This window comes from Nannospalax galili, unplaced genomic scaffold (genome assembly GCF_000622305.1).
Source record: "Nannospalax galili isolate Female #2095 unplaced genomic scaffold, S.galili_v1.0 scaffold429, whole genome shotgun sequence".
NCBI classification, from domain to species: domain Eukaryota; kingdom Metazoa; phylum Chordata; class Mammalia; order Rodentia; family Spalacidae; genus Nannospalax; species Nannospalax galili.
Window position 1 is genome coordinate 1293812 of NW_008360330.1, and position 12714 is coordinate 1306525.

The 12714-nt window shown below is 39.4% G+C and overlaps 1 protein-coding gene across 6 annotated transcripts in view; it reads left to right on the top strand.

The window, feature by feature from the left end:
* Rabgap1l (RAB GTPase activating protein 1 like) overlaps window positions 1-12714 on the top strand; it is an 848174-nt gene that overhangs the window by 827270 nt on the left and 8190 nt on the right. For all 6 annotated transcript variants that reach the window (XM_017796360.2, XM_017796361.2, XM_008826095.3 and 3 more), the window contains 2 exons: window positions 3795-3878; window positions 8699-8770. In XM_017796360.2, coding sequence (XP_017651849.1) covers window positions 3795-3878; window positions 8699-8770 — 156 coding nt within the window. The remainder of the gene's footprint in view (window positions 1-3794; window positions 3879-8698; window positions 8771-12714) is intronic.

Genomic DNA, 12714 nt, shown 5'->3' on the forward strand with positions numbered 1-12714 from the left:
CTGTGGGTTGGAGAGATGGCTCAGCAGTTAAAAACACTGACTGCTTTTCCAGAGGCTCCAGATTCAGTTCCCAGCACCTACATGGAGGCTAACAACCATCAGTAAGTCCAGTTCTAGGGGATCTGACACCAACTTCTGGCCTCCACAGGCATTGCATGCATATGGTGCACTTATATGCAGGCAAAACACTCATACACATAAAATAAAAAGTAAATAAAATGTTCTATGGCTTTTTTTTTCCATTGAAATATGTTAAAATGAATCTCTGGCATTCAGTATGGCCCCAGTCTTTTTTAAAATTACATTTTAAAAAAATTTATCAGGGCATAAAGCACATGTAGAGGTCAGAGAACAACTTGCAAAAGTCAGTTCTTTCTACCCTATCGGTCCCTGGGATTGAATTCAGGTCAGGCATCAGGCTTAGTGGTGGTGGCTTACCTGCTGAACCATCTTGCCAGTCCATGTCTTTGTGTGTGTGTGTGTGTGTGTGTGTGTGTGTGTGTGTGTGTGTGTGTGTGTGTGTGTTTGAGACAAGGTCTCCCTGCAGCCCCAACTGGCCTGGAACTTGCTGTGTAGACCAAGCTGGCCCCGAACTCACAGAGACCCACCTGCCTCTGTCACCCAAGTGCTACGATTAAAGACATGCACTATCCTGGCCTTTTCTCTAGGCCTCTTGATAGATTTGTTTTTTTATTTTACCTCTGGCCTTTTTTGTGACACTTAAGTAGTTTAGTTGAAGAAGCTATTATGAAATGGAATCAGGAATGCTCTATGTGCTTCACCATTCCAAGGACATGTATCAGTCCCGAAGTGACTAATACCTAAGATGGCAAGAGATATGACATTTGCTGACAACTCAGCTAGTACATCTAAGAAAAATCCAATGGCTCAGTGGTTAAGAACTCATACTACTCTTGCAGAGGACCCAAGTTTAGTTCCCAGCACCCACAATGAATGGCTCACAACTTGTAACTCCAACTTCAAAATTCTGATGTATTCTGTCCTCTACAGGCAACTGTACTCCTGTGTAAATACCTCCACACAGACACACAGGTACACACAGGCACATACATACACACACAAACATACACACACAAAAAAAACCCCTACAATATACACCATCCCTCCAACCTGTTTTGATGATTATGATCATGATCTTCTTGTAAAAGAGAGATCATTCTTCTTTTTCATCACAGGAGGAAACTATGGCTTAGAGAAATTTAGTGATACTCAAAGTCTCTCAGCTACCCAAGTCTGTCCTAAAGTAAATGGAGCCTTATTTATTGCTGGGGGAGGGGGTTGTTATTGTTTATGTTCTGAATTATGTAAAATAGAGCCCAGATACATAAACAGTGTCAATATAACCTGTGAATTGTATTTAGAATTTTAGATTATAGAAAATAAAAAGAAATCTAGGCTGGGCATGGTGGTGCATGCCTTTAATCCCAGCACTTGGGAGGCAGAGACAGGCAGATCTCCATGAGTTCAAGGCCAGCCTGGTCTACATAGTGAGTTCCATGCTAGCTGGGGCTATAGGGAGACACTGTCTCAAAAAGACAAAAAAAAAAAAATTAAAAAAGAAGAAATCTAATCAAATCTGATCATAAACTTCAGTTATAAATTATTAAAATTTACAAATTAGCAAGTACAGAGTATGTCCTATTCATAATTTCATGCTGACATGAAGAATTCATCATTTTAAGAGATTTATTTTATTTATGTGTATGTGTGTTTGTGAGTATATGCCACATTGCATTCAGGTGACAATAGAGGCCAGAATTTTTTCATTCTTCTGGTACTACTGAGTCTTTCATCACTTAACTTTCCCCCATATCAGAATTCTATAGCTGCTTATACAAGAATAATTATGGCTTTAGGTATAACATTAATGATTTACTTCATTGCCTGAAATAAATACCTGCATGCTGTGACACTTCTCTCCTTATGTCTTGCTCCCTGAACCTCCAGTCCTCTCAAGAGCACTTCCCATCTTTTCCTGACTCCAAAACCGCTTGTCCCTATATAGCTAAAATTCCTTCTGGGAGGGGTAGACAACGTCTGCCCCCTTCTCCCTTGGTCCCTATGACAAATTGAGATATGTTTTTGCCAAACTGCAGTCTAGGAAACCAGCAAGTTTATTAGACTTACTACAGAGCAATGCATGAGGGTTTATTTACAGGAATGTGGGTACTCCCACACTCCTGAGTCCACACTGGAAAGTCTTCATCCAAGCATGGGCAGTGACCTCTTTGCAGCCACACAAAATGCCAAGAGAACTTCCCCTCTGCTTCCTCAGTTTAATATACCCTCAGCCCCTCCCCTTCGTGTAACTAGGGCCCACTGGTTGGTTAGGAGGTGTGGCTGACTCTCCCTGCCCCGTCTTTCTTGCAGAGTGTAACAGTCAGCAAGCTTAGCTGTGATGATCCTAGGCAAGTGGGTGCAACCAAGCTTGGGAAGATGGCATCTGTGAGTGGTTTTCCTGTCAGAGGACAGTTCTATGCAACACCCTACAATAGCAGTGACAGTGGGGATTGCAAACAGGAAGACCAAAAGTGGTTGGTTTTTTTTCCAGTAATTTATGTTACAGCATTATGAGTAACATATTTAACAGGGCTGGAGTAACATATTCAGTGGTTAAGAGCACTGGCTGCTTTTGCAGAGTATCCTAGTCTGAATCCCCACACTCACATGGTAGCTAACAACTGTCCATAACTCCAGTTACAGGGGATCTGACACACTCTTCTGACCTCCATGGGCATTGCACCACATGGGTGCACTACATACATGTAGGCAGTACACTCATACACATAAAAATAAAAATAATAAAATTTTCTTAAAAAGAGTAACATATGGCCAGGCGTGGTAGTGCAGGCCTTTAATCTCAGCACTGGGGAGGCAGAGGCAGATGATTCCCTGAGTTCAAGGCCATCCTGTTTACATAGTGAGTTCCAGGACAGCTGGGGCTACAGAGAGACCCTGCCTCAAAAAGACCAAAAAAAAAAAAATTACTAACTAAATTAATAAATAGAGTAATATATTTAGGGCTGTTGAGATGGCTCAGTAGGAAAAGACACTTGCTGCCAAGCCTAACAACCTGAGTTCAATACCCAGGACCCATGTGGAGGAACGAGAAAACCAGTTCCTACAATTTGTCTTCTGACCTACACACACACTATAGCACACATACCCAACCACTTCACTAAATAAATAAAATGTAATTTTTTAAAAAATAACATATGCAGTGTTATCTTGGTATTTTTTTACACTCATAGTAAAGATAGCTTCTAAACTGACACTTACTTGGCATTACATTTACCAATCACCTGGTAAGCAGAAGCAATTTCATTAGAGACACTTGTATGTCTTCCATTTTACAGAAAAGAAAGCCTTCTGCAACTCTAGAAAATGGTAGGTTTTGAAGATAACCTTGGTGAGGAAAATTTATGTAATTATTGCCATTTCTGTGACTTGAGAAGACTTGAACATATATGTTTATAGAAATGTGTTAAAATTTTGGCTGGGAGACTGGAGAGATAGCTCAGCAGTTAAGAACACTTGCAGCTCTTGCAAAAGACTTGAGTTTGGCTCCTAGCACCCAGTTTGGGCAGCCTATAACTCCAACTCCAGAGGATCTGACACCACCTTCTGGCCTCTGCTGACACCTGCATGTGCACATACTCAAACAGAGACACACACATATACATATAATTTTTAAAAAATTGACTGAATCCCAAGCATGCATATACACATAATTAAAAATAAAATTGACTGAATCCTAATGTTTCTCTTTTTAGCTAAAAGAAGTCTTCAGAAAACAGTTAGAGAAGGCAGAATATGAAATAAAGAAGACTACAGCTATCATTGCTGAGTATAAACAGGTAAGGTGCCACCGTGGGTTTTGTTGCTATAAAAACATTTACTTTTTACTTATGATTTTTGTTTGTGTTTTTAGTTCCCAGAGCAGTTTTCTAGATTTACTAAATATAGTCTCTCACTTACTCTCTACTCTGGAGCAGGCAGTGATTGGATATGCTTGCTGATAACTTGAGAAGTCTAGCTGACCAACAGTCTATTGTTTAGTGCTTGGTAGATTTAGCAGAACAGGAAACCTTCATTTCCATTGAGATTCTTTTCCTATAAGTAACACCAGCAACATTTGCCTCTTTGCAAAGCCTAGTGACTATATTAAGTGGCAGCATCTCTGCTCTCATAGTACAGAACAGTAGCATTTTTCCCCCAGGCTGCTTATATAGTCTTGCCCTCTGCAAGCCAGCATTGGCATGAAGCTTTCTACTGTGCACCTTAAAATGTTCTTTTAACAGAGAGCTTTCTCTCCCTGAAGGTGTATCTAGCTCCATCACTAAAGTAGTTCCAGACAGCCCTCACTCCAGCTCCAGTTGTATCTTCATGTAGTTGTACTTTCATGTCCCTCTTGTTAGCAGAATGTGGCAAGGACCCCTCATTGTTGAGAGATCCTGAGTGAAGTAGAGCATCGTGTGCCATTTTCTAATCTAAGGATTTCCTGCCTCACAAAGGATGTTGAATATGATGTGTGCGTTGGTTTTTTTCTTTTTTTTTGGTCTTTTTGAGACAGGGTCTCCCTGTAGCCCCAGCTGTCCTGGAACTCACTATGTAGACCAGGCTGGCCTTGGACTCACAGAGATCCTCCTGCCTCTGCCTCCTGAGTGCTGGGATTAAAGGTGTTTTTCTACATATAAGTAAAATTTGGGTTTTGTAGAAAATGAGGAACATGCATAAAAACACACACCAAAAAAGAAAACACCTCCCTTAATTTTGCCAACTAGATAAGAATCACTGTGTTGAGCATGTACCATTATATAAACAAATGCTATCTAAATAAATATGTAATGTATGTAAAATAGTGAATGATATAATTCATATTATTTTTTGGAAGTAGCTTTAGTCCATTTGTCTATTACAAACATCTTCTCATACAGCAACCTCAGAACTGGGATAGAGTTCAGTGCTCATAAATACACACACACACACACACACACGTATGTATATATACATACACATACATAAATACATATTCATATGTATGTAAATGCTCCTCATGGAATATTTATTAGAAATGAGATTTCATAGCTTTCTTATTCTTTCATATGATAGCAGCACATTTGTTTAATGTATGCACATGGTAAAGCTTGATACTTCAGGGGATCATAAAATGAATTAATCTTCTTTCGTTCCACTAGAAGGTGTGTTTTGGTTTGGTTTTTTGGTTGTTTTGTTTTTTGTTTTCAATATTGAGCCAGTCTCTCTGTGTAGCCCAGGCTGGTCGGAAACTCTTGCTTCTTCAGTCTAAGCCTTCCAGTGCTAGGATTACAGATGTGCACCTTCATGCCTAGATTCTAGAAGCTTACTTATAATGGGGGATAACAACTGTGTGTAGATAAGAGGAATAGGAAGGAATCCCTACATAAGAGTAAGGAAACCCTTCTTGAACATGGTATGGTCTGAACTGTGTTTCAAATGCTGGGTAAGCCTTGGACATGTGAACATGGAGCAGTACTGGAAGGATATGGTGGAAAGAGGAGGTCCCAGAGATAGACTAGTGAACAAAAAAGCATTCCATTTGGCAAGAGATTCAAGTACAGAAGTGAAGCAAAAGTACATAGGGACCCAGGCCTGGACTGAGGAGTTGTGTTTTTATTTTGCTTGCAGAAGGAATTTTTGAGCAGAAAGTAATTCATGGATATACCATTGGCATGACTCTGATCCAGTGAGGAATGGACCCAGACCAGAGTCAGAGTGAGAAAAAATAGGACCCTAAGCCAAAATAAGTAATAGTAACAGAGGAAACACAAAAGATAGGGTTGTTTTAGGCTTGCTTGGTTGGTGGATTGTTTTTTGTTTTGCTAGAAAAGGGAAGATGTGGAAAGTAATCCTGAGATTTTTGAGAAGTGATTAGATGTTAATCAGCACATGAACATTAATGACTAAGTGCTGTGTAACCTGCCATCACTTGCAGATGCATTTTTTTTTCATTTCTCCCCCCACCCACTCCCACAAATGCATTTAAAATATATATTTTATTTATTCTTTTTTATTTTTATGAATATGAGTGTTTTGCCTGCATGTGTATAAGATCAGAAGAGGGCATTGGGATTCCTCTGGAACTGGAGTTATGGACATTTGTTAGCCACCATGTGGGTGCTAGGAATCAAATCCAGGTCCTCTGCAAGAGCAGCCAGTGCTGAGCCATCTCTCCAGCCCCACCCCCCACAAATTCATTTTTTAATTGTCACATTATGCTGGAAGTGGCCATTGTATTCCACACTCTTCATATAGTAATCTGGTGTCTATTCCTAAGTACTATTTGGCAAGCTGTTCAAGTAATGTAACTTAAAGGCAAGATATCTTTCTCTCTGAAGAAAAATAGAATACAAAAATAATCTAAACATTTTCTATAGTTGGAAACGACTATATTTCATAATGTTTAGATTTGTTTAGAAGGATATATGGAAGTTATCAGAGCTCTCCTTTCTTCTAACATCAATCAGTACAGTCCTGAATGTTCCCCAATTTGGATCTGGAGAAATTGGAAAATGGATTCAACAGTAAGACTTGCTCCTTAGCTATATATTTTTTAATATAGTGTGTATATGTGTTGTATGTGTGTGTGGTGTATGTGCACATGTATGTGGGTGCACATAACTCTATGTATACTTGCAGAGGTCAAAGGACATTGGTGTCTTGTCTATCACTCTCTACCTTATTCCTTTAAGATGGTCTGTCACTGAACTACAGCAAACTCCAGCAGTCCTCCTGTCCATGTGCCCTCTTCCAGTGGTGGAGTTCTAGTCATGTACAGCCATGCTAAGCTCTTTACATGGGTACTGGAATCCAGGCTCTGGTCCTCATGCTTAGGAAGCAATCCCTCTTAATATCTTGGGTTTTGTCTGTTGTTTGGGAGGGTTGTTTGTTCATATGTGCGTGTTTGTTTTAAGACAGAGTCTCTCTATATAGCCCTGACTGGCCTGGAACTTGCTCTGTAGCTCAGGTTAGCCTCATAACTCACAAAGAACCTCCTGCCTCTGCCTCCTGAGTGCCTTGAGTTTTTTTTAATTAACTAATCTTTAAAAAAAAATTTATAATAGAAGTATATATTTCTAGTCCAATGTGTACTTTAAAATTTGCATCACTTTTCATACATATTTCAATTTTTTCTTTTTTGTTCCATATGTTTTAGTCTTTTCATCCATTTTGTAAAAGATTAGATTCTTACTTGAGTCAGTGACTTACTTTAGACAGTCTTTTTTTTTTTTTTTTTTTTTTTTTTTTTTTTTTTTTTTTTTAAAAAAAAAAAAAAAAAAAAAAAAAAAAAGAGGACGATAAATCTTTCGAGATCTGCCTGCCTTGCCTCCCAAGTGCTGGGATTAAAGGCGTGTGCCACCACGCCCGGCTAGACAGTCTATTTTTTAAGCATATTTTTACCTTGGGAAGCATTATTTCTGCTTGTTCTGTTTGGGGTCTGTAAAATTCCCTAAACTGACCACTCGGATACTGAGTCTCAGTAAAAAGGAGTGCTTTATTGGAGCCAACTGGTTGCTGTACTGCGACCCCAAGCAGTGAAACACAGGGCTTTTAAGCATAAAAACCACAACGCAGGGGATTTCTATAGAAACCATACACAAAATAACCAGGAAAGGATTGGAACAATCTAGGGCTGATTTCCAGAGACTTAACATATACAGCCCTTGGCGAGCTTACCTGGGGCTAAGAACATTTTTTTCCTCTTTTGCCCCAGACCATTCCCATAGAAACCATAAACAGATGTACCAGGAAAGGGTTTGAACAATGGAGGTGATTTCCAGAATCAGGTGGAAGGCAGCTTTTTCTCAGAGGATAGGGAGGGGGTCTGAGGGGCACTCTCCTTCAGTTCCAAGTACTTATTAGCACCTCATTTCAGAATCAATAATAAGATTTTTATCAGCTGCATACTTTCTGCTGGCCAGGTGCTATACAGCTCTAACCCTACACATACATCTTTTTCATTTGATCATTACAGTATAGCACTTTTCACTTATGAAGGAGCTCTGGTGTATTATTCAATCTGGTAATTAATGAAACTTTTATCGTCAAAAGAGATTTTCTGTGGCTGAATGGGAGATGTTCCTGGTTTCGAATTCTTTTCATCCAATTCCAGCATAATACCTTCTACAAGTAGATTCTCAATAAAGAGTCTATAGATTGATAGTGAGGCCACAAATTCATTAGAGTTAGCCACAGAAAGATAATAACAAGGAACCTTATCTGTCCCATGTGTCTCTCCTGAGTGAGCTGTGCTTTACACTTGGCTCTCCCAGGCCTTCTGTCTGTCACTGCAGAAATGACTGGCATTTGCAGTGCTACTCATTTACGAAATGCTTTTTAAATATTTTATTTATTTTTATTTTATGTGTATGTGTGTATTGCCTGTGTGTAGGTAAGTGCACCCGCGTTGGGCAGTGCCTGCGGAAGACAAAAGAGGCTGTTGGATCTCCTGGAACTGGAGTTATGGACAGTTGTTAGCTGCCATGTGGGTGCTGGGATTCAAACCCGAGTCTTCTGCAAGAACAACCAGTGTTCTTAACAGCTGAGCCATCTCTCAACCCACGAATTGCCTTCTAAGATCAGCATGGTATCACCAGTTATTGTTTTCTAGTAAAGAAACTCTCTTCTCTGCTTTTAGATATGTTCCCAGTTAAGTACCAGGCTGGAGAAACAGCAAGCAGCCAGCAAGGAGGAGCTGGAAACAGTAAAGGTAATATGTCAACTAGCTCTCTGGTACAGTTCACTCTTGTGAAGCCCACTGCCCATTCTGTGCTCCCACACTCAGACACTATAGAGAGTAGTAGTGCTCTCTTCTGACCTGGGTGTGGTGTCTTCCCTATTGCTTATGCTCCTGTAAATGGCTGGCAGGAAAGGAGGGAGGATTTGAGCCCACCCAGGAGGCCCCTGAGTCCTGTGTCTTTGTTGGATGGCTGGGAACCTGTAACCCTCAGCAGCTCACATCCAACTATTGCCTGAATGGACTGGCTTCAGTTTAGGGCTCTGCAGGATCATCCTATCACTCTCTGGAACAGTAAACCATGTAGATAACCAACTGATTTAGCAACCAAATTTTTAGTGGTTTGTTTTTCAAAACAATGCCTACCATTTATTTTTATTCTGCCCCCTGGTGGTAAAACTCCTTATGTTGCTGTACTATTTAGGAACAGCAACACACCAAATGGATTCCTAAGTACTGTTGTTTATGTCACAGAAACCTGAAGCCCTCCTATTTGAACATGTTCATGTTCTGGTTTCCTGAGTGTGATCTAAGCAATTTAGTACTCACTGGGGTTGAAAAGTTACTTGACCTTTCTAATCTTCATTTTCATCCTCCCTAAAATGGACCATTACCTGTCTCATAGGATAATTTTGAAAGTTAAATAAGATAATGTAGAGAAAATACTTATCTTAGTTCTTGGCATACAATAAATATAAATTTTATGTTAATACTTGAAAATAGTGTTCTGACAATTTTTTTCTCCATGTTGCAAAACATCAATCTGGGCTTGGTGGTATGAACCTTTAATTCTTTGTGAATTCAAGGCCAGTCTGATCTACATAGTGAGTTCCTGGCCAGCTGGGGCCACAGGAAGAACCTGTCTCAAAAAGACCCCCCCTAAAAAAATCAATCTGAGGTTATTAGCAGAAGATTTGTGATCTCATTTCCAAACCTGCCAAAATTTTAGGGTCAATTTTTCCCTTTTTGGTATACCTTTGTAATTTTTTTCAACTTGGCATTTGCCATTCTTTTACCTTCTAGGTCCACTGAGCAAGATTAAGTACTGAGATGTCTTGCTATAAGAGGGTTGGCTGCCTTGTACTGAAATCTGTTTGGAAATAAAACTGAAAGACTGTCTAGCAGTCATTCAGTAATTGTTTCTTTGAGACTCTGTGATGTACTCCATTGGATTACCATTTGATATAAAAAGTACACAGAACAAAAGAGCTTCAAATGTTCCTATAAGGCACATTACACATGCATGCACATCAACATTTAGGAAACAGATGGATAGTTCTGAGCTTGGTCACACTGATAATCAGAGCTGTAGAGAAAGAAATCCTAAGAACTACAGGCCAGAGGGATTTATAGAGGAGGGTGGACTGAAGCAGCAGGCATAGAATTCAGTCCAAAAAATAATTAAAAGGACATTCTTGGAAAACAGTGTGAGTGAAGACACAGAATCATTTTGGTTTTTAATTAAAGGAGACATGATTAGAATACAGAGGGACTCGTAATAAAGAAAAGGAGGTAAGATACTGTATGAAAGGCTATGAAGTCCCAAAAGAGAAATGTCACCTTGAATTAAACTAATGAAGAGCAACTAACATTTATGAGCACTTACCAGTGCACTGATCTAAGGTTTCTCATGTGTTATCCATTTAGCCCTATAACTATCCTAAAAATAGGCACTACTGTATCTTCTTTTGGTTGATGATGAGGCCCCAAAAAGGTATGATTGAAGTTAAGGTGCTAATAAGTAGTACAATCAGGATTTGAACCCAGAAATCAGACTCTGAAGACCATATTCTTAGCCATTCAACCCACTTCTCCAGTGCTTTTTCCTTTTTGTCTCATTTAGTATGATGTATCAGATTGATTTTTCCAGCTTTCTGTAACACTTTGCTCACTATGGATTCCCCAGTCCATCTTTGCTATAATCAGAATGAACATTCCCTTATACAACCACATCACCCAGTATATGAGTTTATAATTAGACCAGCAGCATATAGCCAACTCATAACACCACCAAGTTAAATATAAAAGGTGTTGATGTTATGTAAAAACAATCCAGGACTAGAAAGTAAATCCTTGGTGGTTAGTGATCTATGTCCACTTACTTTGGTAAAACGGTAACACCATTATCTTGAAAAGAGTTTCTCTTGTTCAGTGCTGTGTACTATGGGTTTCCATTCTCAAGGTCATATAAAGAATCTGAGAAAAATCACCATTTATCTGAACATGTTGCCAGCTCAAGTAAAATCAGAGTTCTATTACCAAGAAAGGAAAGATGGATGTTGAGCGGGAATCAGCATGACCTACCACATTTTAGTTTATCTGCCAGATTGAAGTTTCATAGAGCTGATTAATCTATCTACAACATGTAACATGGAGCTGGTAGAATGATTGTGTCTTCTTTAGGATAAAATCATGATTCAAGAGTCTGATATGTATGAACCTTCATACCAGGCTACAGAGAACTCCCACTGCTGTATCACTTATACTCTGCTTGCCTGTTTTAGATTCCTTGAAGGTTTGTGAAAGGGCTATGGCTTTCTGTGTTATTTTCTCTACCAAAATATTATCCTGCCTTTTGTGAGATCAATCTATTTTTTCCATTTGCTTTACCCTAATAAAATTGTTTAAGGGATGAGGGTACCCCTCAATGGTAGAGGAGTTGCCTAGCATGTGCAAGGTCCCTTGTTCAATCTCAAGTCCCCCCACCCCAGACAGGTGGGAAGGGAGAGGGAGAAATTGCTTCCTCAGCTTGGTAATTTTTTTAATTTATTTTTATTTTACATGTATGTTTTGCTGGCATGTATATAAGTGTACCCATATTTTATAGTGCCCTTTAAGGCCAGAAGAGGGTGTCAGATCCCTTGGAACTGGAGTTACAGATGGTTGTCAGCCACCATGTGGGTGCTGGGAACCAAACCCAGGTCCTCTACAAGAGCAGCCAATGCTCTTAACTGCTGAGCCATCTCTCCAGCCCCAGTCTTGGTAATTTTTCATCATTAATGATCTAGATCAAAAGCCAGCCACGATGTAATTTATTTAGGCACCAAATACTTTGCCAACAGTAAAAATACAGCACATACAGTGCTTCTATTTTATGCCAGAAATGAGCCAGTTATTCCCAGAGGATAAATAAGAAGTTGAAAATTGCCTTTTTTCAGTGTGCCCAATGACTATTAATTAGACAACAACATGAAGTAGAAATATATTATGGACAGGATGAGATACAAGCTGGTGGAGACTGAGAAGAGCTATGAGGATTTGGGCCTGGATTGGGAAGAGCTTGAACATGTCAAATGAAGAAGCTAGTGATCCACTGGACATGGATGAAGGAGTAGGAATAGATGACGCCAAAGTCATCAGGCCTAACAAAGTTTCACAGAAGTGTGGTGAAGAGTAGTTGCTTTATGTATATATGGAGGGGAATATGGTTATGATTACAGACATATTGAGCTCATTGTAATGGTAGGATATCAGGATAAAAATTGTATGCAATATCTTTTATTCATAATTTATTTTTGAGGGTATCTTAGTGAAACAACAGGACTGTTGTTTTAAAAGGAATTGCTCATGTTCCAAATCTTCATTGTGTGCTTGACAGGCAATCTATGCATGTAGTTAAGTTACTTTTATTGCTTTAAATTTTGTCTGCTTAAAGCTGAACAACAGGACATATACTTTGTTGAAGAATAGATTCAGATTAGTTGGGATGATCTTCCTCAGTGTAAATACAGGTTATCACAAATTACCTCAACTCTAGAACTTTTTCATTTACAAGGTGGGGTTATAGTGCTTACTTGTATAACTGCTGTAGGGTTAAATGAAATGCAAGTAGAAGCTGGACGCTGTGGCGCACACCTTTGCTCCCGGCACTCAGGAGTCAGAGGCAGGCAGATCTCTGTGAGTTCAAGGCCAGCCTG